Genomic DNA, 27,386 nt, shown 5'->3' on the forward strand with positions numbered 1-27,386 from the left:
GGTGAGGTTGATTTTTAGCTAAAGTTTTTATCGTTTTAGGTTCTAGGAGCTCATAGCAGGACATTTCTTTTATTTCATCCTGCTGATTGCATTGTTTAGTTCTCCTATTGTGAAGGGGGTTCTATATCAGGAGATGCATGTGCCTCATTTTCATTGCAAATGTTGAATTTTTCGAAGGTGAGAGCTTGGTCATCCTTTGGGAACAGAGAGTCAAGTATATTATTGACTGTTCCATCCTAAGTGCATGTTGTTTGTCCTGTCACAATATTATTGGCACGTGTAACATCACCTTTTGACAGCTTGTTGGTAACTACAATATGCAATATTCATCAGAAGGTTCATTACCAACAAGTACCCTCCATGACTCCTTTTTCTTTTCTCTCATTAGCTGTGTGTATCTATTTCTAAGGGAGCAGTCTACCTCTCTCCAGGCTTCCATCTCTGCTGGGGGCCACCCAGATATAGACCTTTGGAAATGCTTAATGACCTGATGCACCCTTCGCCGGAGAGTTTCTAGATCAGGGCACTACCAGGGGACCGCGTTTTTTCTGGGGTTTTTCTTTTTAAATATGGCATCAATAGCTTTTCTTATTAGTTTAGTAAATTTTGACACCAGTTCATCAGGGTATAATTGATCACTATGATGTGGAATTTATTGTTTCTGAAAATCTTATCCAATTTGCCTTATTAATGTTATATCTGATTATGTCATATACAGATTGGCACACTTAACATAGATGGGTTGACTATTGATGATCATGCTCAGGTAGCTGGTAAACTGAACGAGTATTTTGCATCTACATTCACACATGAGGAATTATTCAATGAGGGGAATGCTAGAAGTTTATCAGACTCTAACAAGGAGCTAAGTGATTTTGTAATAACTGAGAGCAAAGTGGAGGAGAAATCGTTGAAGTTAAACATAAGGAAGGCACCTGGGGTTGATAGGATCTATCCAGTTATATTAAAGGAAGTAAGCAGATCCTTAGCCATAATTATGAGAGCTTCCTTGGACTCAAGGGGAGGTCCCCATGGACTGGAGGTGTGTGAATGTATTACCAATTCACAAAGGGGGTTCCAAAAGTGACACAAGTAACTATAGACCTGTTAGTTTAACTTGTGTTCGGGGAAAATAATGGAGTCACTGGTTAAAGAAGCATTGCAAGATCATCTAGACAAGACTGCAGTAATAGTTAAGACACAGCATGGGTTTGTTAAAGGGAGGTCTTGTCTGACCAATTTGATTGGATACTGTGATGTGGTCACAAAGGAACTGAATGTCAAAAATAATTTTGATTTCATATACTTGGATTTCAGGAAAGCTTTTGATACTGTTGCACATGAAAGACTGCTATACAGATTGGAGAGGTATGGCATTAAGGGTAAGTTGCTACAATGGATAAAGGGATGGTTGAGTGGGAGAAGACACGGTGGTAATCAATGGACACTGTTCTTCATGGACTAATGTTATTAGTGGAGTTCCCCGGGGTTAGATGTTGGGCCCATTATTGTTTTGTATATTTATCAATGATATTGATGAAGATATATCAGGATTAATGTCTAAGTTTGCAGATGATACAAAGGTTAGCAGGGTTGTTAACGACAGTAAAGATAGTATGCTACTCCAACTGGATCTAGATAAGTTGGGCAAATAGGCTGAGAAGTGGCAACTGAAGTTTAACATTGACAAATGCAAAGTACTGCATATGGGTAGCAATAACCCAAGAGAAACATACCAACTATGTGGTAGTACACTCAGGGAGGTGGAAAGTGAAAAAGACCTGGGGTAATTGTGCAGTCAGATATGAAGTTTGCTGAGCCGTGCAAGTCATGGAGTCTTGTCAATGATATATAGGAATTTTGCTAGCAATTACAGGGAAGTGATTATCCCATTGTACCAGGCAATGGTCAGGCCACACTAGAGTACTGTGTACAAGTCTGGAGGCCTCATTTTAGGAAGGATGTAGAGTTGCTAGAATGAGTACAAAGAAGGGCAGCAACAAGACTGGTGAGGTGAACAAAGGGGTTGCTCTTACCAAGAAAGGCTTAAGTTCTGCAAATTGCAGCACCTGGAGAGTAGGCACCTGTGAGGTGATCTGACTGAGGTGTGTAAGGCCTTGAATGGGTTGAGCAAGCTGAATGCTGATGGGATTCTTCCTCTTGCTCAGATTAAAAACGTCAGGGGTCATAGATTCAAATTGAGGAAAGGCGGTTGTAAAATAGATGTGTGGAAATTTGCCTTTAGCCAGTGGGTAGTTGGTTGGTGGAACAGACTTCCTTTTTTTTTTTTTTTTTTTTTGTGGAAGTTTGATAGCCTAAATAAATTTAAGCCTGAGCTGGACAGGCATTTGGAATGAATGGAGGGGTAAAATGGGAGGGTTTTTTTTTTTTTTTTTTTTTTTGGCTGATGCTGTAGAAGCTTGCTTTCTTGGATCATGTGTCTCTACTAATGCTGGAAGGGGGGGTTTCATCTACCAGTTGGAATGTAATTGTACGGTAGTCAGACGTAGTTCAGGCTCCGTGCACTTTCCAGTTTGTTATCTTGTTTGCCATGGCTACGTCAATTGCACTCTCATGCAACATACTACTGTATATTGCAAGATTGTGAAGCTGGTTTAGGAGTAATTTGCAATGTGGCAATGAAATCCTCCATGTCCTGTCTATTTTGGGTACCTGCTCTGTTAGGCCTGTTTGGTGTGGATCTTTAAAAACGATGACTGTACCATAGTGGTGACCTGTAGTTGGCATCCAAGGATACCAGAATTTTACCACCAGGTAGAGAAGTTAAAGCTGTTTGTAGGTATTGTATATAAGGACCTGTATCCTTTCCTGGACATATAATTTCACTTTATAAGTGAAATTATAAAAGCTTCCTATAGGGGAAGTAATTTGGGCACAGCCAGCTGTAGAAGTACTGGTTGGTTATAAAATCCATTTCCCTATTCAGGAGACCCTAGTGTCAAAACGGTTCAAGATGGCGCTGTGAAAATCAATGGGTATGTCATTTAGAGTATGGGGAAGTTATTTGTTGAAGAAAGAAAGAAATTTGTTCAAATTTCCACCACCAGGGGAGAAATTGGCACTGTAAACATGAGATGGAATACTTAACTTAGGATTATATTTTAATATCAGAACTTAAAAATCTACAGATATTGTTCTATGTGCTTCAAAGAAGGATGTAGAGTCGCTAGTTGTTGTTGATGGGGTTTTTTAAGTGCAGTGGCTACTTAGGCCATATTGCACTGAAGAGTTGCTAAATAACATTCTGAAAACTGATTCCTGTGTGCAATACAGTTTTGCATAGCAGCTCATTGGGGATGTTGATACATGCTGTTTAATGCTTGCTTTCAAATCGACAAGCGTCTGTATACTGCCACAGTAAACTCTGTCTTTCAGGTATCCCCATAGTCAGAAATCACAAGGATTGAAATCTGCTGATCGGGCTGGCCAGAACTGTGGAAAGTCTCTAGAAATGATGCGATCATTTCCGAATGTTGAACGGAGCAGTTCCTTCACTTGTCGACCAATGTGGGGAGGGACACCATCTTGCACGAACACTGTGTCTCCAAATGTTGCCTTTCTTGCAGAGCAGGTATAATGCAATCCCTTAGAAAAGCGCAGTACCATGCACTAGTTATTGTACACCTTACAGGGGGGCCATGAGGAGGCACCTCCATAGCCAGGTGGGAAGGAGCAGCAGTGCGTAGCACACTCTTCTTGATTAGACCGGGGGTTCGAGCCAGTCACCGCCAAATACGGAGGATGCGGAGAGGTCAAGGTTTGTTTGTTTGGTTTTTAGGAGCATTAGCAACTAAGGCCATATTGCTCCGGGATATGCGGTGGTCATTCCCTGCCCTTTCCGCATCCTCCATATTTGGTGGTTACAGGCTCGAACCCCGGTCTAATCAAGAAGCGTGTGCTATGCACTGCTGCTCCTTCCCACCTGGCTACGGAGGCGCCTAGAGGTCAAGGGAATGACCACCGCATATTCCCGGAGCAATATGGCCTTAGTTGCTAATGCTCCTAAAAACCAAACAACAGGCAGCCATTAGGTGTAGAATCTTCAAAGAAAAATGGTCCGATTATAAACTCTGCTGTGAATCGACTCCATACTGCAACGTATGGACTTTGTAGTGATCTTTCATGCACAGCAGATGGATGAGAAGTTCCCCATATTCAGCAGGTTTGTGCATTTACAGCCCCCTGAAGAGTGAAATGTGCCTCATCAGACCACAAGATCATTCGAGCCCATGTATTGTCAAGTTCCATACGAGCCAGAAATCGTAGAGCAAAGTCTATTCGTTGTTGCTGATCACAAGACTAGTTCTTGCACTACATGAATCTTGTACGGGAAGCAGGGTAAAATTATTTGAACTACAATAGAGCAAGGAAGGTTCGAGTCTCTTGTCACACCTCTGGCACACCTCTATGCACAGTAGACCAAGGAAGGTTCAAGTCTCTTGACACAGCTCTGGCACTGCTGACTGGTAGCGTTTTGCATTCTAACCATTGCAACCGCCACTTCATCCACTACCTCCGTTCTGATGCGTGGTTGGTCATCTGGTCTCCTGCCTGCAATTACACCTAACTTCCCAGTTGGTCGCTTCAAATTTCTTTATTAGTATTTGAAGTCGCACTGACGTCAAATGTCCTTTATGCAAACTTTTAAGTTTCCGATATTCACGTAGTGCTGCATTAGCATTACTATTTTTCTGGTAGAACAGTTTTACTAAAAGAGCACATTCCTTTTTTGTAAGAGCCATAATGGTTATTGACAGTGGTCTTGGCCTTTCTGCTTTTATCTAACAGAATGTCATTTGCATAAGCTCTCAAAGTAAATGACAACTTTTACATATGTGCAGTGCCGTTTTTCCCCTGGCGGGGGAAATTTAAACTAATTTATTTTCTTCTACAAATCGCTTCCCCCATACCCTAAGTGACTACCCACTGATTTTCACAGTGCTAATTCTAACCATTTTGGCAAAGGTCTCCTGAATATGGAAACTTCTTTTATAATCATCCAGTACGTAAATTTCTGATCATGGTTACTGTTTGAGTGGTATTTGTGATTAGTATGGCTGCCCACAAAGTATCTGTTGTGGCCTCAATGATTCTATAGGATCTGGGATATCCTTGAACCCCACTGACTTGGCGCATTATGGCCTTAGCTGCCAATGCGCCATAAAAAATCAAATCAAATTAAACTTGAACCCCACCCCCACAGGTGTATGGCTCTTGGATACAGGCTATGTCTATTTCTTGTTCTTCCATGATTAATTTGAATTGGTCTGCTAATGCATGAGCTCTCTGGGCATTGAGCTGTAGGAATTTCTCTGCCTGGTAACTATTCTGACTATGAAGTGTACTCATCTGTTTTCTGTTTTAGCTGGTTAACAGCTTTGATGTAAATAGGACATTTTGGATCTCTAACAGAGTGGTTGTAGGAGAGCCCTGCAGTTTTGCAGTGGGTACATTTTGCCTCCTGTGTTTTTCTACATTCTTTGTAGTTGTGGCCCTTAAGAGTGTAGTGTCTGCTCTTTTTAGGAACAGGTGTGAGAGGTATGCCTGAACCTCAGGCACCTGTAGCATTTAGGCACTGGGAAGTGCTCTCTGTACCTATAGCTATCCCATCCAATGTAAATTCTCTATTGGAAATAATTTGCCATATTCTTGGGGATAATTCCACAATACAGTTGCAAGTTTGCTTAATTCTTGTTTTGCCGACTGGGCTAGCCAGGTGGGTAAAGCACCTGCCTGGCAACCCAAAGATCGCGGGTTTGAATCCCGCCTCGGGCTTGGATCAAAGTACTGCAAAAAAAAAAAACCTTGGGAGGTGCATTATGGCCACAGAAGCCGATGCGCCAACAACTACTAAAAAAAAAAAAAAAGTTCTTGTTCTGGTGTTATATTTTAGTTTGAACTCATTTGCTAGTTCATTCACTGTTATAAATACCTGGAAGTTTTTAGCATATACCTTTGTTAGTATTTTTTTTCATAGTTTTTGTCTAAGTCTAAATCAAATATAATAATGTTAGGCCCTCTGGTTTTGGGTCTGTCAGCTTTCAGCCCCATCACAGACACCGTTGGGTTCTGTCTGATTTTTTTTATTTATTTATTTTTTTTTTCTGCTTCTTCTTTGTTGGCTGATTATATATCAATTCTGGTTTGCCTTGTCTTTCTAATTCCTTGAATTTTTACATTTTTAAATTGATCCTACAGATGTTTTGTGATGGCTTGTTTCACAGCCTCACTGGAGTCTAACTTTGAAGCCTCTGTGGGTCCTAATGATCAATATATTGCCTTCCTTGTGTTTAATTACTGTCTCCTGTTTCTTTGCTTTGTTTCCAGCCTGATTAGATTTCAGTACCTGGGTATAAGTCTGATTCTGATACTTTTGAGTCTATTTTAGTTTCCTTAGTTTCCAATTTAGTTTTAAGAATGTATATCAGTCACAACTCTTTCTAGAACAGTCCAGTATCCAATGATATCTTTCCTTACTGTGGCTGTAATCCTGCCAGTCTGTTTCTCAATTAGTGCCGCCAGTTTCAATCTAACTTGTACAATTTTATCTAAGGCAGACGCAGCTGCCTGGATTGTGGTTGTTATGCCTTCTGTGGTGGGGTTTTCTTGATTGCCTTCTTCCCTTTTAGGCAGTTCTGTTCTTGATCTTAAGTTCTTTCTCTTAGTAGCAGCAGGTCCTGACTTACTTCATCAGATGAATTTAGTTATTGATGAATTTAGTTAATGATTAATTTAGTTATAGTTCTAGTTGAGTGTATCAATGGTTGCAGATTCTGAGCTTCAGTCTCAGTATCTGAGGTCACTTTGTCAGTATTTTTGGTGTTTGTATCCTTGCCCCTCTGAGTAGACATCGTGAGAGATTCAAAGGTTAGCTGTGTGTGTGTGTGTGTGTGTGTGTGTGTGTGTGTGTGTGTGTGTGTGTGTGTGTGTGTGTGTGTGTGTGTGTGTGTGTGTGTGCATAGTGTTAGGGAAAAGGCAACTCTGTGGAGACTAACAGTATCACTATGAAAGCCAGAAAGTGTTATGTGTTGTTTAACTGTATTAATTTAGCCTATACCTCGTTAAAAAAGTAGCTAGTTTGGTTGATGTTTACTTGCAAGGTAGGGGTTGAGATCATATTTTCCACAGAAATATTACCAGCGAAGATGAACACGACAGAAAACTGTCATATTAGGGTCCCTCAAGAACAACCTCGTTATATATAAAACACTATCAAATATAGCAAAATAACAGTGGAATTTGTATTCCTGATACCTATTACTTTCAACCTTATTTTTTACTAGATCAAACTTGGCTAAAAATTGCCAAGTTTCAGGATGACAGAGGCTATTAGTGAAGCTATTAACTTTCCCCGTGATAAAGGAGACTTCTCCATACTGGATTCCTCCCAAGAACAAACCTCCAACATGGAAGAAAATACAGGCACCACTAATTTGTCAGTAAACACCGATGAGTTTCCACCTCTAGTTTCTTCACAGGAACAAAGTAAGATACGGGAAACTACAAGTGTAACCGCTCCTAAGGCTAAACTAGAACATCTTGAATTATCAAGTAAGGTGCCAATTTCTATGACGACAAATGTTGTTACTGATTCTTCTCAAGTAAAACCTTTTAGTCCTGACACTTTATGTAGGGCTACTACTTCAACTGCCAGGAAAATTAAGATACCAAATGTCGGGACAGTTTTACTTTCAGATCTTTCCCCTGTCGATGCACTTACTTTCCTGCGAGAAATTGAAACTTGCCTATTAAATGACAATGGTAAGGTCACAAAAACTGCCATCAAAGCTATTCTTCATTCTTGGAGCGGTCTTGAACTAGTTGTGAATGGCTTGATTACAGAAAATGAAGCTCCTAAGATGAAAATTAAGACGTGGCAGATAAGAAGTAATGACTCAAAAACTGTGCCCACACCTGCTCTCTCATATGCTTTTGTGGCTAAATCTTCAACTTCTACAGAATTAGTTGATGCTTCTTTGAACGTAGTTTCTCCTGAAAACTTCTGAGGCTGCTGCACAATCCCTTGCAAAAATTTCTAATAACCAAACAGATAGTCTGCAATCCGCTAATGTTAAAACTACTTCAACCAGAAAACCACATTTATTACTCCTAAAGGCATCTGAGAGTTCTACTCTTATTACGAGCACTGATGTTAAAGAACGTGTAGTTAAAACCTTAAAGCAAAACTTGAAAGAAGTCAAAGCTCTCAGTCTCATTAAAAACAAAGGCATAATTTTAGAAACTAATTCCCATAAATATTTGAATACTATCTCGTCCTCAAAAATCCTGTCTGATGTTGGAATCACCCCTGAGATACCTAAGAAACTGAATCCAACCCTATTGGTATACAATATTGATAATGATTTTACCAAAGAGGAAATACTTGATGATTTCTACTTCAAAAACCTGAAAGAATTTAATTTCACAAGTGAAGAAATCTCACAAGAGATCACTTTCCGATTTAAAATTAGCTCAAAATCAAAGAACACTTCGAATTGGGTGTTTGATTTTACCCCACATATTATTGGGTGGACCGCTCACCAATTTAAGCCTTTCATTGTTGTGATGAAATGCTATTGTTGTCTTGCTTTCTGACACTTCAAGTACATGTAAACAAGAAAGACCTTCTTGTGGACATTGTGGCAAACAAGGCCATATCTTTGCTGAGTGCCCCAGCAAGGATCAACCGCCTGTCTGCATTATCAACTGTCCTGAATACATAAAGGCTCAAGATACAGTAAGGCAACAAACAATTCCCTTCTAATATCACAGTCTTATCGAGTTCAAGTGCTTCCCAGCCAAATATCTCGACTGTCAACTTAAAATTTCTACAAGCCAGTGCTCACCATTCATGCACCATGGCAGATGAGCTACATCGTGTGTCTGAGGAGGAACTAATCGACATTCTTATTCTTCAAGAACCATATCATAGTAAAGGTAGAATTGTCGGATATCCTTGTTCTTCTCGGATTTTGCAACAAACTCATCCAGATCCTAAGGTAGCCATCGTAATATTTAATAAAAATGTTTGTTTTACTTTTGTCCTGTTTCACATCACAGTATGCCATTTGCATTCAAGTCTTGAGCCCTAATCACTCGACTTATGTTATCTCAATGTATTGCCCTCTGTCATCTGACATAATTCCTCACTTACACTATATCGATTCCGTATTCAGTTTATTAGGCCCTATTCCTCTGTTAATTTTACTCGACTCAAACTCCAAGTCTGCATTGTGGCATAGTTCTTTCACAGATGCTCAGGGATTACTGCTTGAGGATACCATCTTCTCCCATCAGCTTACTGTCTTAAATCAACCAAACCAGCCATGTACCTTTTCTAATTCCCTGGGTGAATCAAATATAGACATCTCTCTGGCCACAGCCCGTATTGCTGCTTATATTACTGATTGGCATGTAGAAACTGACCTAACAAGTGACCATCGCTCTATTATCTTCCTGCTGGGATCAACTCTTCCTCTTCAACAACTTCTTCATAATCTCATACATTACTCTCTTAGAAACATAAAATGGGATTGTTTTAATCGTTCCGTTCTCTCTGACTTGCCTGAAGACAACCTAGAAAATTTTAATTCTCTTACCACCGAACAACTGCAGATTCAAAACATTATCATTACTGCAATTCAGAAATCTACGCATAAAAAGAAGCTAAAATCTAACTGCACACCTTGGTGGAATAACGATCTTTCTTCTACTCGGAAACTTGTACACAAAGCCAGAAGAAATTTTCAGTGCAAACGGCACTTGGCCTCAAGAAGAAGTTAACAGATTACACGAAGAATACAAAACTCTCAAAAGAAAATACATAAAATTGATTTATGAAAGCAAATTTTAATCCTGGCACAATTTTGTCTGTACATCTGGGAATAATGATCCTTGGGGCATCATTTATAAAATTGCTAAAAATAAAATGATCCTGGGTGACATTTTTAACTACATTACCTCCAACAGTATGGAAACTCTTACATTAACAGACTCCATAAATGCCATCTTGGACAAACTGCTGCCTAATGATGATCTCACTATTGACACTTCATACCATCTATCTATTTGAGATTTAAACCAAAAATACCTTCCTTTAGAAGAAACAAGTCCATTCACTGCAGAGGAACTTACTTCAATCCTGAATAAAATTCAGTCAAACAAATGTCCTGGCGATGACCTGATTGATAATATATTTATCAAACATTTTTTGACCTAAGGCCCAACGTTCTACTTAAATTATTCAACAACTGCTTAAATACTGGAACGTTTCCCAAACCATGGAAACACGCCATTCTTAAGATTTTACATAATCCCGGTAAGCCACTAGACAATGCCAGATCCTACTGCCCCATAGCCTTGCTCTCTCTCACCTGGGAAAAGTGTTAGAAAGACTAATCGCTAATAAAATTACCACACTGCAGGGAGCTACAAGCTCTGCATCCTCTCTTCAATATGGTTTTAGGCAAGGGCTTGGATGCGAAAATGCCTTATTAGAACTTCACCACCTTATTGATAGCTCCATTTCCAAGTATGTTATGGCGATCTTTATTGATTTTGAGGGTGCTTTTGATACTTTATGTTGGGAAAGCGCCCTCGGTAGACTCCGTTCCAATCATTGCTCTCTTCATCTTTATAAACTGGTTAGAAACTACTTTGCTGATTGCACTGTCACCGTCGTAACTAAAAGCACGAAGATTCACAGATCTGTCTCACGTAGTTGCCCCAAAGGATCAATTTTGGGTCCCTTGATTTGGAATCTAGTTCTTGATGATTGGCTGCTTAGGATGACTGAATTTCAAAATATGCAACAACTTGCACTTGCAGATGACCTTATCATTTTGGTGAATGGAAACGCAAGATGTGATTTAGAATTCTATGCCAATAAAGCACTCTTTGAACTATCATCTTGGTCCTCTAAGAACAAATTGAAATTATCCCCAACCAAATCGAAGATCATGATTTTTAAACATAAATTAGACTATGGCAGACCACCAGTTGTAAAACTTGACAAGAAATCACTTCCACTTGTCCGAAGCACCAAATTTTTAGGAGTCATCATTGACGACTGCTTTTCTTTTACTGCACATATTCAACATCTGTCTGTCAAAGTTAAGAGTTTTACTGCAATGCTGCTCCAAATTACCAGACAAGACTGGGGATTGAACACTAAAACCCTACGTCTATTTTATAATGCTGGCATAATCCCAATTACAACCTATGCTGCCAACCTCAGTACGCATAGGCGTACTGCACTTAAAACTGTACAAAGCTATCCACTATTCAACGTTGTTTTCTCCTTAGCCTACTTCACGTTTGCCGAACAGTATCAACTCCAACTCTGCAAACTCTTGCAGGCACTATACCCCTTGACCTGCATGTTGTGTTTAGAGGGCTTTGCTTTTACATCCACAGATGCATTTCTATGGAATTTCAAGGAATCATTGTTAACCCTCAGATTGATCCCAAAACCGAATTAACCCGATGATAGAATTTGTTAGTGAACACCTGGCAGAATAGATGGAATTCTATTGAAAAAGGAGCTATTACCAAAAAATTCATTCCCAATGTAACTGCACTACTTTCATCATCCACTAGAAAATGGTTTTCACCCTCACTGTTTACCTCTTACATACTAACTGGACATGGTTCGCTTAATGCAAAACTCTACCAATTCAGACTTTCCTATACAGTCTCCTGTCGATGTGGGCTACTACCGGAAGACTCTCCTCATGTACTCTTTGAATGCTCCATTTACGAGGACCTAAGATTGGCTATTAAGGCAACAGTACCAAACTTGTGTCTCGGATTTGAGAAGTTACTCATTTCTGTCAACAATTTCCAGGCTCTTCAAACCTTCTGCAATGCTGCTTTTAATCACAGAAAGTCTTTCAATGTTAATTCAAGCAATCAAACTGAAAACACTTCATAAATGAAAATACCAGTTGCCTCGTTTGTCGTCCTGATGACGTAATGTCCAAAATTTTGCTCCACAACTAAATCCTTTCTCTGCTCATTGATGCCGTCATCAACCAGTGACTTCTGATATCACTCCAGATTAACAGAATTATATCTATAACTTGTTCCTGCTGATCTTGTTTGAATGACATTACTACTTCTGTTTGACAGTACACCTTTTCTCTTTGTGGACTACTTTGGGCAGCACTGCATAAAGACATGGATAAAAATTTTATTTATTTATTTTTTTTTTTTTTTTAATTTTTCTTATTATTTTTACTTTATGCTGTTCTCTTCTTAATTCTTCGTCTTCTGCTGTCCTGTCTCCTGAGAATGACTCTGTGCGTGTGCACGCAAGTTCGCTGTTGCTGGCACAGAGTTCTTTTGAATGGCTCCAAACTCGCTTTGGACATTCAGTGTGTGACTGTTGAGGTTGGCCATGGTACATGCGTAGTTGTGGCCTACCTCCCTGTGGTGTAGACGGACACTGGGCAGGCTTTCCAGGTGATCGCCTGCCTGGTGACAAAATGGCCAGAAAAAACTAAACAACACACACTCCATGAACATAATATTACACACATTTCTGACCTGTTACAGTGCTCTGTAATCATCACAGCGTACAAAGGCAGAGTTGAACTTTCGTTCAGGTGCTGTCCTACATAAGATTACTATACATGCCTATATATTTATCTCACTAAACTTACCTTGTAAATTTAGTGAGGCTTTGCAAATCCATATATCTATCAGAAAACACTCAGTAATGATCAGTGATTTCTGACTTCGCTGGATGAACAGTGCCATATACAGCAAATGCTGTCTTAAACAAAGAGATTCCCCTACTGGGAACTGGCCACCATATACATTAAGCAGACCGATTTAGCCCACGTCTACACTCAACAACATCCACAGACGAACTCCTATTTATGGGTACATTCCATTTTTGACACCAGACTGGGGGTCTTAATTTCTTGGCATCTGAATCTTTAGGTAAAATTTTGTTAGTAAATTAAACCCAAAACAGTTAATAAAATTTCTAACACAACTCAAGCCACTTAGCCACACAAAATTTCTAACACAACTCAAGCCACTTTTTGGGTCAATTATTCCCACATTTGGAAGAAACAAGAACGTGTCTTCCTTTTTCAGCATCTTGCCAATGCTGTTGCTATTGATTTTGGATTTCACTCATAATCCGTTTCTTTTCTTCATCATTCTTGAGTATACATAATCATCCCTGGGGCAAGATCTTATGCTTAGTATAGTTTTCTTGACATTATTCTTTGTATAATGTACTAAACCTTTCAACCTCATAGTAGGTCGGCATCCTTCCTGCAACCACCTGCAATGCCTCGGAGAAGACCGTCCGGCATGCATGAGTGACTTCCAACAGTGCAAACCTTTGTGCCTAGGTTAAGTACTTCTGGACCATTGCACTTCCCACTCTATGTACCCAAGCCCCGAAAGTGTAAGTCACAATTGGGACAAATAAACATTGATATAACAGGTTTAACAGGCTTGCTGTACAGAAGTCTGCCTTTGTTCTTTAGTCAACAGATATTTCACATGTTCTGTGTAAAATAGTCTTTCTTCTAACTGCAGCTCCAGTTACTTAGTCACCTTAACATATCGGGCCGTCTCCCCATTAAGCCGCAAAGTGGGAGGTTGGTTCATGCTCAGTCTACCTTTCAATAGCATTTGAACTGTTTTCCACAGAAAGATTTCCAATTTGTTCAGACTACTCCATTCATTCAGCGAGCACAGTGCCACTTCTCGACTTCTAGCTGAGAATGTGATCCTCCATGAACCAACATTGCCAAATCGTCTGCATATTCTATGCACTCAGCACTTTCAATCTGATGTTCCAAGAAGGTATCCAGCACAATGTTCCAGACTAGGGGGGGGGGGTCCATCATCAAGCCCTGTGGACAACCTCTATACATCTTCCTTTTTATTTGTTCATACTTAGTTTTAACAATTATGGATCTTTTATAAAAGTAATCTTTAAACACATTATACAGATTACTTGTACATCCTGCTTCTCTTATCCTAGATAGGATGCTCTCCCACCAGAGTCTGTCAAAGGCACCATAGAAATCCACAAATATAGCTAGCACATATCTAGCAGCACTCCCCCCCATCAGCTTGGTTAAGTCTATACACTGCATCCTCAGTATTTCGTCCTTTCTTAAAACCAAATTGTTTTCTGAGGACAGACTTATTTTCATACATAATCATTAGGTGGCTTACACACAGCCTTTCATAAACTTTTCTCATTATTGAGAGGAGAGCAATGGATCGATATGTACCAGCCTCATTCAATAATCTATGTTCCTTTTATAATTAATCTCACTTGTCTCTTTCCAGCCCCTAGGAAAAGCACCCCCCCCTTAGACATTTATTATATAAATTTACATTAACCTATGGAGTCAGCAAAAAAGTTTTCTTCAGCACATTTACTTCTATTCTATCAAGGCCCAGTGACTTATCATCTTTGCCTGTTTCATAGCAAAACTCACTTCTTCAAGCGTAAAATCATTCTCAATGTCACAAGGTAGGTATTGCATATTTGCCATGATCATCTGACTTTGCATAATCTTGCACACTTGATGATCTTTTTCCATGTATGGACAAAGTAGGAAATACATGGAAAAAGATCATCAAGTGTGGGGGGGGGACCCACTTCCCTGACAACGAGACACTCATTTCTGCAACAGAATCATGGTTCTAAGCCCAACCTCACCACTTCTGCAAAAACAGTATCCATAGCCTCATCCATCGATGGGGAAAATGTGTAAATCTGCACGGTGGCTATGTAGAGAAGGACTAAAATCTGTGCCAAGAATCAACAGGCTAGCACCTCTGCAGCTAGGTCAGGGTGATTCTTTATTGAACCACCCTCGTATAATTTAGAGAAGTCATGGCATTAATGTGCATTTGGGATATTCACAGAGTAATTGATAACATGGAACAGTCAATGTCAATGCCTGTTCTGTAACAGTACTGGCAGTGATTATATGGAGGAGACCTGAATTGCTTACTCAGGGAGTGCATCCTCTCAGTAATAATAGCTTTGAAGTTGCCCATGTGGTAAAAGTTAGGCTTTTGTTGCACCGTCCATAAATAGAGAAAATATTATGTTTCATTCCTCGGGTAGGTGCTGATCCAGCTAACCTTTGAATTTCTACCAGCTGTTCATAGCTTATTCCGGGAATTCACAACTTGTCGGCTAAAAGAAAATTTTCTTAAAATTCAGTCTAAAACACTTCCCCTATAATTTAAGTTTATGCCCCTAGCGTTAGTAACATTTTTGACCATGAGGATTTCACTTATTAGTCTGTGTATCCGATACTCATATTGGCTTGAGGGGATTGTGGGAAGGTTGCAATGGCGAAAGTGCTGTGTGTAAGTTCCTGAGTGTTTCTTTGGAAAAATAAGGAATTTTCAAGATTTGTGTTATTCAAGTTGCAGAAGATTTTTATAGTGCTTTTTGAGTCTGTTTCTGAAGTTGCATATTTTATTGCAAGTTATTGTGGAGAAACTGAAGGTTCAATTTTAAGCCTATGTAATGGCTGGCTTATAATGGCTGCCATTGTAATGGTAGCAATAATGGCTATAGTGTTTAGTTTTGAATGATTGATCTGATTGTGTGGATTATAAATTGTGGTTTTTGTGTTCAGGTTAGTGTTTAAATTTTATTTAAGATTTAGATTGTAATTACAGGGTATATTGTACTGGTAATACTTGCATATTTTGTGTTTATTTAGGATTGAGTACGAGAATTGTATTGGAGTTACATATTTGATGCCATTTTGGTTTTTCACTTTCATGGTAGAGTTTTAGATTGTACCATAGTGGGTAATTTTATATTATTTATTAATATTAATATTTGTGTAATTGGTACTGACTGGATTTGCCTGACTTGTTTTATTATAGAATTTTATTATTTTGAGTATTTATATTATATTATATTATATTATATTATATTATATTATATTATATTATATTATATTAGTTTTAAATTGTATATAGTTTATTTGGTATGAATGCTAGTTCCTTTAGGAGTTTTATATTATATAATATTATTGAATTTTAGTTTATTTAGCTATTATGGCTATGAGACTGAAGTCTTTCACCTGTCCCTTTTATCTCAGGTAGTAAATGAAAATTCTATTGATGAACAAAGTTGTAAGGACTCTGGGGATATGACTGAAGATGATACTAAGCACATAGATTATGTAATGCCAGAATTAGAAGTAGGAATAACTCAAAAGAACCCCACAAGTAGAGTAGAGTCTCAGGTTGTTTCACAAGAAAATCTTGTGAAAGGAAGTGCCCAGATAAAAAGAAAGTTAAAAAGGGAAATGATTAGGCTGGCTACACTGGCCTAATCATTTGTTTTTTTTTAACTTTCAATAAACAAGATTTCATGCTCAGTGGGGGGGGTGGAGGAGGGCATGTTCAATTCCCATCAGATGGCTGCTGAAAGGTGGAGAATAAATGATGAATTCATGAATATCTGGCAAAATAGTGGAACTGTTCTGAGAATAGCAGAGAGATGTTTGTGTTTCTGCACTACCATTCAATTTTGGTTTGAATGTGTGCTTTCTCCTCATGGGGCACGGCATGCGGTCCAGGCTGAACTGGTTTGCCTTGGTTCATTCTAGTCTGTGTACAAACGGCTATTGGAATCTCAAAAAAAAAAAAAAAAAAAAAAAAGGAAAAGCCACACAGTTGGTGAGAACCTTATAATGACAGCATATAAAATTATTGTGAGTAAAATGCTAGGACAAGATGCAGTACGAGAAATTGAAAAGGTTCCACTCTCTAACAGTACGGTAAGTTGACACATTGATGACATGCCACGCCACATGATACTGAATAGGTTTTGTCTAATAATCTGAAAAACAATAGCTTCTCTTTCCAGGTTGACAAGTCAACAGATTTCACCAATAAATGTCATGCTGTAGCATTTGCAAGATTTGTAAATGATGGTGAAAGTCAAGAAAACTTTTCTGCTGCAAAGAGCTGCCTGAAACAAGCAAAGGCCAAGATATATTTAATATTTTGTCTTCTATCTGAAAACAAAAGGTCTGTCTTCGAGGAACTGTGTAGGCATCTGTACTAATGGTGCCCCATCAATGGGCACCTTTCCATGAGAGGTTTCGCCTCTCTTGTAAAAAAAAAACAGAGAATCGTGACACTGTCACAACACACTGCTTTCTTCACAGAGAGGTGCTGGTGTCAAAAACTCTTGGAGATGAAACAAAAAAAATTCTGGATGATGTTACAAAAATGGTTTACTTTATCAAACAATTTTCACTCAAGAATGTTTAAAAAACTATGTGAAAACAAAGAGCACAGAAATCTTGTGCTACATACAGAAATCCAATGGCTTAGCAGAGGTAGAATTCTCAACAGGGTGTTTGAGCTGAAAGGTGAATTTCAGGAGTTCTTTCAAGAAAATAGTAAGCCAGATTTTGCTGAGTGCTTTGAAGATGAAGAATGGTTACAGAAATTAACCTACTTAGCAGACATTTTTCATCACATGAACCAGTTGAAGTCTCTGCAAGGCCCTGGAGAAAATGTTTTGACTTGTGACAAGTGACAAGATTCTTGGATTTAAAAGGAAACTGAATCTTTGGAAAAATCATGTTGCCAAAGGAAATCTTGAAATGTTTCCACTGCTGCTTGAGAGTGAGGAAGGATATCAGCAAGTCTCAAGTCTTATTTAAAACCACCTGGAAGAATTGCAGAATAAATTTGAACAGCATTTTCTTTCCCTTTCAACACAAGTGTAACTGGGTGAGATCCTCTCTCTTAATCTTATATGAATTTCTTTGTGAGATATTGTAGTTTGGTAGATAAATCGTCCTGCGAAGAACTAAACTTAATGGTGTTGTAGATTTGATTGTAGAGAATGGAATTTTTTGTACTGAGTGGGGGATGCGATTTAAAATGCAAATATTTTCCTGTGTGTGTGTGTGTCTTTTCTATAGATTTTGGTTCCTAGCCTGGTGTCCATTTTATATATTGTGAGGTTAAGGAAGTTGATTTTATTGTCAGTTTCTATTTCAAGGGTATATTTTAATCTTTCGTGTATCGTATTGAATTTAATTAAAAGATTATCAGTGGTGGTTCTGTTTCCTATTAATAACACGTCATCCACATACTGCATGTAGAGCTTAATACCTGAAGGAAAAGCCTAAGCAAGCCTAATAGCCTAAGCTACTAAGCTTTTATAGCTCAGAAAGCAATTCTTGTTGGTGCATTCATTTCAACCATAAGTCTGAAAAAGCAGTCTGATGGTAAAGGGTTGTGTGTGGTATAGAAACAGACCATGTCAATATCAGCACAGCAATTCTCCATGTCATACAGCAAGGAGTCATACAGTCCTTGTAATGATGTTGAAAAGTTGGACTGACTGGCTCAAAACCTAGGCCTCAACCCCATTGAACACCTGTGGGATGAATTGGAATACTGGATTTAGCTGCTGGCTGCAACAAAAACAGTACCCAAGACTTTATTCTAGAAGTTGCTAAAAATATGTCCAGGAGGGTTGAAGCTGTCATACGTGCTAAAGGTTTTTGCAGTTACTTGTATATTTCTGAATACTTTTGGTCATGTAGTATATTTAGCAGATCAGTTACTTTGCATCAGGCATTAACTGGGCATGGCACATAAGGCAGAGATTAAAACATATTATATAGGTAAAATGTCTGTTATATAATGACCACAATAAACTTTGGCAGAAATACTTTTAAATGGGAACATGATGGCAACATTTCTTGTGGCAAAGCAACAATTTGAACTTCATAGACAAGATAGCATCTCAGATAAGGTCTACTGCATATCATTTGATTACAGGTTTTATCATTACAAATTGAAAATGTGCTGTTTACAGAAATTTTTAATTACTTTGTAGGTTTCACACCAAAAATATATATATTTTATTTTTTTCAGATAGTTTGGATTTGCAAGAAGCTGGTCCCAGTAAAAGAGTAAAATATAATTTTGATAATGTTCAAACTGATGGTAATTATTATATCCAATATATTAAGTTTAATAAAGCAAGCTGAAACATACAATTTATAAGATTAAAAACCTGTAGTTGTTCACTCTTTCTTTAACCCTAAGATAAACAAATATACATAATTGATGGGCTTTCTAATTGATCATTTGCTAAAAAAAAAAAAAACACAGTGGTACTTTGGGTCTGACCAATAAGAGCTTTACTTTACTTGATCACATGTATTTATTTATTTCAAAATGGTTAAAGTAAGAGTGAACATATTGTAATATTAATACTGAGTATTGTAATTAAAGATTAATTTGAATTACAGGTAACCCCCATATAACACGGTACTTCTACAACATGGTTTCGCTCTAACGTGATTGATAACATGCAGCAATTCTCGCACAACATAGTACTTAAATAACATGGTTAGAAAATTTCAGTAAACCTCGTATAAAAGGGTATTTTTGATCTTTTGTGCGGGGAAAACCCTGCTATTATGTTGGATATAATTTTTCAACATTTCCACTCTTTTTGAATCCCCACTGTTGACTCGCTAGTCAAAAAAAAAAAAAAAAATATATTGAGAAATCCCTGTATTTTATTTTGTTGGAAAATCTCTGTGTTACACTCTGTGCTATTGAACTTGTGGAAAAATCTAGATTTCAAAGTTTTATTACTATTGGATAGCACACCAGCCATCCAAAAGATTTAAGTCATCCAAACGTTGAAGTTACGTTCCCACCACCACAGTTGTACTGGGTTAATACAACTTCTTTCATTCAGTCACTAGATCAAGGCATTATATCCACATTTAAAACTCATTACATCAGAAAATCGTTCCAGTGGATTTTGGAAAAAATTGATTCCGAATCTATTGAAGTAATGGAGGCATGGAAACAATTTCTCAATTGTGGACGTATCAGAATCATAGCTTTATCACTGAAATAAGTAAAATCGTCAACGTTAAATGTGTGTGGAAAAATGTATGGCCAGAGTCAATTCATTCAAGAAATATGGTCGAACCACCAGAAAACGGAATCGGTGTGATAGTAGAACTTGATACGTCAGTAGGAGGTTTTGATGATATGACTACTGAAGCGCTCGTGAGTAACACAGTTGACAGAATCGCCCGCCTCCCCACACCAGGTGGAAAAGGCTTGAGTTCGAATTCCGTCAATGACGGGGGGGAATTTTTTGGGTCTTTTTCGCAACATGGCTGAGTTAGTTGGGCGAGGGTAGCATGGTTTTTTTTCTCCTGGAAACTCGAGTTTTTCGTCCAGCAAAACAGAAAATCAAGCTCAGGACATGCAATTTATAGCAATATACACAGAGTAACATGGCCTTAGTCGCCGATACTCCTAAAAAAATAAAGATATGATTACTGGTAGAAAAAGAGGCTGACGAAGTAGATTTGGTGGAAATGGCATCGGAGGTAAAACCAGATCAATTCAGAAGATGATAGCACAGGCGAAAATTCCAAATTTTCATCCGCACTGTTTGAGGTTCTTTGAAGACATTAGTTTTTTGTGTTTTTAGGTCCTTGAAGCTGACCCACATATTCTCTCAGATATGCCAGACAAGCTGTGCTTGCTACCTGGGAGTCTAAAACACTGATGGAACTGATATTCAGGTGACACAAGTCAATTGGACCCAAAGTCCAGACGGTCTGGGACAGCCAAATCCTCTGTTTGCACCTTCACGATGGTGGGAACTGTTCCACTTACAGTCTGCCACTTTACTTATTGGAGGCTTGAAGTGGTGGAACCCATGTTTACTCCCCAGAGCCAAGTTCCAGTCAGCCCTCCCCCATCTCTTCCATTTTGCAATATGATTGATGTCTTTTGAGGTTATAATGAACACCATAGCGAGATCCAAACTTCCTTTCATTTCGACGGGACAGCTCTAAAACGTTGTTCGCAGGCTGGCTGCTGGTTAGTACACCAGACCAAACCTATTGGTAACTCTCTGCCAGATAGTGACTGGAGTGATTCCAAGTAGCGTGTATGCAGGGGGCATTGTCGAGGCCATGTTATGTCAAGGATCTGTGTATATTCTTACCATGTGTATGCCATATCCAAAACCTTCATTATTTCATACAGCAAGCCCCTCCCCACACTTTTCTAACTATTGAATATACTATGAATTGTTAAACTAATAGAGCAAAGTTATCTGTGAAAAGATCTAAACCTCCAAACACTTCCTGGTTCATTTCAAAAATGTACGTGGTCTCAGTTCTTATCTCAGTGATGTCCATTTCCACTTACAGTCTGCCAAACCCCATGTACTTTTCTGACAGAATCTCAGTTATCGGTTGATTCAACCACTGCTCATCTCAGTTGCCCAACGTATTCGCTGTATCATTCCTTTCTCCTCAAAGGTGGTACTTGTGCCTAAGTCCTTTCTGATATTCCCTGTCAGAGACTTGGTAATTTGGAATCTCCTCTTTTCGATTTTCTCTGGCTTAAAATCTCTCTACCTCATTCTGTCCAATTTATCTGTTGTCTCTACCATTCTTCCAATTCCACTAATCACTTGGAACTCTTTGAATTCCTCTCTTTGCAACTTGACTTTCTCCAGTCCAACTTTCCGAACAGTGAGGTAATTTTCCTTGGTGATTTTAATGTTCACAACTCCAGCTGGCTTCTGTTTTCTAGTCACACAGACCCAGTTGGTAGAGATGCTGAGGCTCTTGTAATTACTAATGACCTCCACAGTTTGTTCATTTACCTACCAAAATGCTGGACAATCCTAACCATACAGCCAACACACTTAATCTTTTTCTCACAAATAACCCTTCTAAGTACACGGTCGAAGTGAGTTGTTCTTTAGGCACCTCAGATCACAACTTGTTGATTGTCTCTTCTCCAATGGAGCCTTTATCTCGTGGCTGTTCCCAACCTCATGTTGTTTGGCATTACAAGAATGCAAAATGGAATGACTTGCGAGATTTCTTTTCCTTGGTCGGATTACTGTTTCAACACTTCTGATGTCAGCATTTGCTCAGATCGTGTCAGTGAAATTATTCTTGTAGGAATGGAATCCTTTATTCCACATTCCACCTTAAAAATCTCGTCCTTTATCTAAACATTAGTTTTCCAATAAATATGCTAAGGCTGTTCAAGAGAAGAATGTTTCATATCATAATTGGCTTGTTTCCAATTCATCAGTTTCGTTTTCTGCCTACACCAGAGCTCGCAACAATTGTAAATCAGTTATTAATCAATCCAAATTAGATTTTGAACAGGCTAAGAGTATAAAATTTACTTCTTGCCCTAACAATAGCCGAGCATTCTGTACTCTTGCCAAAGCTATTCACTGCAACTTTGCCCATCTCTGCTCCCACGTCTGTCAAAAGCAGATGGTTCTATTGTCACTTCAGCCAAGGATAAAGCTGACCTGCTAGCATACTATTTTTCTTCCACCTCATATATTAATGATTTTGGTAAAACACCTCCCACCATTCCCAGCATGCTCCATTTAATGCCGCCTATGATCATCGGTCAAAAGGATGTCAGAAGTATTTTGAAGAATCTTGATGCTAAGAAAGCTCCAGGTCCTGATGGTATTTCTCCACTTGTTCTCAAAACCTGCACTCCTGAAGTTACTCCTGTTCTTTGCCGCCTTTTTTCACTTTCTTATTCCAAAGGTGTCTTTCCTTCTGCCTGTAAATTTGCTCATATTAAGCCAGTGGGTGACAAATCCTTCCCATACAATTATCATCCCATTGCAATTACTTCTACTCTTTCTAAAGTAATGGAGAAATCAATTAACCGCCAACTCTTAAAACTCTAGAAACATTCCGTCTGATCAACAGTCGCCAGAGTGGATTCCATCAGTGTCGATCCACTGGTGATATTCTGGCTTATGTTACCCATTTATGGACTAATTCAATGGAAAAGTTCGGTGAAACATAAGCAGTTGCTCTTTCATGTTTGGCATAAAGGTCTTCTAAACAAGCTTCCATCTCATGGTTGGCCAACTGTTTTTTCTAATTGGTTATCCAGTTTTCTCTCTGACCGCTCACTAAGGGTAATGGTAGATGGACTCTCTGTCTTCTAACTTCTCACTAATGCATGTGGTGGTTCAGTTCAGTTCTTTCCCCCACTCTTTTCCTCTTGTATATTAGTGACCTTCCATTGACTGGAAATTGTGTCCATAGTTTTGCTGATGATAGCACATTGCATTCCACTTTCCAGTTTGAGAAAACTTGCCCTACTCAATCAGCTTTAACTTCTGAAATATCCGCTACCAATTCCTTAAATGCTGATCTCCAGGTAATTCTCCAGTGGGGCAAAGACAACTTAGTTGACTGAGAAAAAAAAGGATTCTTTTGCTGCTATGCTTATCTTTGGTGACACTCCAATTTCTAGGCATGATGATGTATCTCTTTTGGGGATTACCCTAACTTCTAATCTCTCTTGGCACAAGCATATTACAAACATTGCTTCCTCTGCATCAAAAAAACAGGGTTTTCTCTTTTATTCTCTTCGTTATTTTTCTTCCAAACAGCTGTTCACTTTGTGCAGATCTGCCCTACCATGGAATATTGTTCCCACATCTGGGGCAGTTCCCCCAAAACTTCTCTCTCTTTCAAGCTTCTAGATTGCATTCAAAAGAGGGCACTTATATTAATTAATGACTCATCTTTAATAGTCTCTTCACTCTCTGTCTAATAGACCTTCTGTTTCTGCTGCATGCCTTTTCTGTAGATATTTCTATGGGCATTGTTCTTCTGAATTGGCTTTTATAATTCCTGCTCTCTCTCTTTTTCAAATCAGTCCAAACATGTGCAGCAACCAGTCAACATCCTTTTACTGTCCAACTTCAAACTCATGGAACCAATTTTTCTTCTTCTTCATTTATTCAACCCATTTTCTGGAACAACCTCCCTTCATATGTATTTCCTTAAAAATTGCAGTCTGCAGAAATTCAAATCTAATGTCAACAAATGTCTTCTTTCATCTTCTCAACCTTCAACCCTTGCATGGTACTAAGTACTAGAGGTTTTAATACCTCTTGTGTGCTTGGGGTTCTCATAAAAAAAATAAATTAATGATAATAAATAAAATAACAAGAACTCTTGCCCTTCTGTTCTATACACATAGAAAACATTTTTTTACAAGCAAGTAAAATAAGAAGTGAAGCCAGTCGACATCGCTGGACAGTGCAGTGTCGAGTCAGTTTGGTGTGACATAAGCATTGGGAGATCAAAATTGAGAGTAGGAGTGTGCTATAGGCCTAATGACTCTGATGAGTATAATAAGAAACTGTTCGGAGAAATAGAGTGGGCCAGTAAATCAGAGAGTCTTATAATGGGGGATTTTAATTTCCCAGATATTGACTGGAATTTGGGGGCTGGTCACTCACACAGTAGCAAGGCTTTTGTGGATTTATTGGATGATTGTTTTCTACATCAGCATGTTCGGGAGGCAACTAGAGGGAGTAATACTCTTGATTTGATTATCAGTAGTGATTCTTCATGCATTAAGAATCTGCAGATAAATGAACCACTTGGTGGCAGTGATCACAGTGTGCTGAAGTGGGAGTTACTCAAAGAGGTAACTACCATTAGGGGTAAAGGGAAGGGGTATTGCTTTCGTAAAGGCGACTACAATGGACTGAGACAGTATTTAAATTCTATACAGTGGGATCAACTGATGATATTGCCAACAGCAAATTCAAAATGGGAAGCATTCAAAGAACTTATCGTGGAAGCTACTAGGCTTTACATACCAAATAAGAAATATTGTTCAAGGTTTAGGCCTAAATGGTTGTCAGATGAACTAATGAGGCATATGGCAGAGAAGAAAAATGCATGGGATACATACAAATTAACACGTGACACGGACGCCTATGATAGATACAAGTTGATCTGTAACCAAGTTACAAAGGAGGTTAGGCAGGCGAAGGCAGATTACGAGAGATCCTTGGCAAGGGATGCGAAGAAAAACAGCAAAGAGTTCTTTACTTATGTAAACTCTAGAAGGAAGGGGATGAATCAGATTGGTCCACTTGAGATCGATGGGTCAACTGTTGATGACCCTGCTCGGGTAGCTAACAAACTAAATGAATATTTTGCATCGACATTCACACATGAGGAGTTATTCAGCGAGGGGAATGCCAGAGGTGTATTCAACTCTAGCAGTAAGCTAGAGAATCTTGTAATAACTGAGAGCAAAGTGGAGGAGAAATTGTTGAAGATAAACACAAGAAAGGCACCTGGGGTGGATGGGATCTATCCAGTTATATTAAAGGAGGCAGCAAAGGAGGTAAGCAAACCCTTAGCCATAATTATGAGAGCTTCCTTGGACTCAGGGGAGGTACCCATTGACTGGAGATGTGCAAATGTGACCCCAATTCACAAAGGGGGATCAAAGGCTGACACAAGTAATTATAGACCTGTGAGTTTAACTTCTGTTCCCGGAAAATTAATGGAGGCACTGGTGAAAGAAGCACTGCAGGATCATCTAGACAAGACTTCAGTTATAGCTAGGACACAGCATGGTTTTGTTAAGGGGAAGTCTTGCCTGACCAATTTGATTGGATACTATGATGCAGTCACAAAAGAACTGGATGCAGGGAATAACTTTGATATTATATACTTGGATCTTAGAAAGGCTTTTGATACTGTTGCACATGGAAGACTGCTGCACAAATTGGAGCAGTGTGGCATTGGAGGCAAGTTGCTGCTATGGATAAAGGGGTGGTTGAGGGGGAGAAGACAGAGAGTGGTAATCAATGGACACTGCTCATCGTGGACTAATGTTATTAGTGGAGTCCCTCAGGGTTCAGTATTGGGGCCTTTATTGTTTTCTGTATTTATAAATGATATTGATGATGGTATATCAGGCTTAATGTCCAAGTTTGCAGACGATACGAAGGTTGGCAGGGTTGTCAAGGACACTACTGACACTATGCTGCTGCAACAGGATTTGGAAAGGTTGAGCAGATGGGCTTCGAGGTGGCAAATGAAGTTTAACATTGACAAATGTAAAGTACTACATATGGGAAACAGCAACCCCAGAGCAACGTATCAACTCTGTGGTACTACACTGACAGTGGTAGAGAATGAAAGGGACCTGGGGGTGGTGGTGCAGGCAGATATGAAGTTCTCTGAGCAGTGCAGACGAGCTGCAAGAGTAGCTCATGGTGTATTGTCAATGATATATAGGAATTTTTCTAGCAGGGATAAGGAGGTGATTATTCCCTTGTATAAGGCAATGGTCAGGCCACACCTAGAGTACTGTATACAGGCCTGGAGGCCTCATTTCAGGAAGGATGTAGAGCTGCTGGAACGAGTACAGAGAAGGGCAACTAGATTGGTGAATGGGACAAAGGGGTTCTCTTACGAAGAAAGGCTTAAGTTTTGCAAATTACAGTGTCTGGAAACTAGGCACCAGCGGGGTGATCTGATAGAGGTGTACAAAGCCTTGAATGGTTTGAGCATGCTCAATGCTGATGGGATTCTTCCTCTAGCTCAGAAAAATCACCTGAGAGGGCATAAATTCAAATTGAGGAAAGACAGATGTAGGATAGATGTGCGGAAATTTGCCTTTAGCCAGCGGGTGGTTGGTGGGTGGAACAGACTTCCATCCCTTGTTGTGGAAGTTGATAGCCTAAATAAGTTTAAGGCTCAGCTGGACAGGTATTTCGAACGAACAGAGGGGTGAAGTGGAAGTGGTTATTTTTATTTATTTATGTTACTTTTTTTTTTTTTTTTTTTTTGGCTGATGCTGCATAAGCTTGCTTTCTTGCATCAAATGCCTCTACTAATGCTAATGCTAATGCTAATGCTAATAGCATAATTACTTTAACATTTTCACAGGTTGACCATTTGTATCTTTTGTAATGTACTTTGTTGAGGTTAAAGTTCGAATTCCTGATTTTCATACATTTTCTTCACAGAGCATATCCATGGAGAAGTGATGAATGGATATTTCCATTATGCAAGAGGAAAGCCTTCAGATGCGATTTTGATGAATAAATGAAAAGTTTGTACCCTTTGGGTTGTGACCCAGAGTGATCATCAATGTCATTACAAAAAGGGAGATCCCTGATAAGGGACAAAAGCTAATCATAAACTCTGACTACTGCAGACAACGTGTATCCATTGCAAGCAAATTCATCCTTGTAATAAGTTTTCCAGTAGTTCAACTGGACTATTCACAATTTCAGATCTCAAACCAAATGATTCGTTTCAGCTTGCGTTATCTTGTGAGACTATTTTCTTATGGTAGTACATACAGTGGTGCTAAAAAAAATTGCATCAACTCATTTTTTAGGTTATTTGCCCTTATATTGGTAGCTGATCTTTTAGAAATAGCTGAAAGAATATAAGCAATAACAATACACATATGAAATATTAATTGCAGAAAAAATTACTTTTATGCCT

The 27,386-nt window shown here is 38.9% G+C and overlaps 1 protein-coding gene across 1 annotated transcript in view; it reads left to right on the forward strand.

Moving 5' to 3' along the window:
• The window catches only part of LOC150086945 (uncharacterized), a 186,351-nt gene that overhangs the window by 56,358 nt on the left and 102,607 nt on the right, over positions 1 to 27,386 (forward strand). Inside the window, exon 6 of the mRNA XM_090372329.1 lies at positions 18,940 to 19,011. Coding sequence (XP_090228455.1) covers positions 18,940 to 19,011 — 72 coding nt within the window. The remainder of the gene's footprint in view (positions 1 to 18,939; positions 19,012 to 27,386) is intronic.

Source organism: Mastigoproctus giganteus, chromosome 4 (genome assembly GCF_048544385.1).
Source record: "Mastigoproctus giganteus isolate SK-2022 chromosome 4, ASM4854438v1, whole genome shotgun sequence".
NCBI lineage: Eukaryota > Metazoa > Arthropoda > Arachnida > Uropygi > Thelyphonidae > Mastigoproctus > Mastigoproctus giganteus.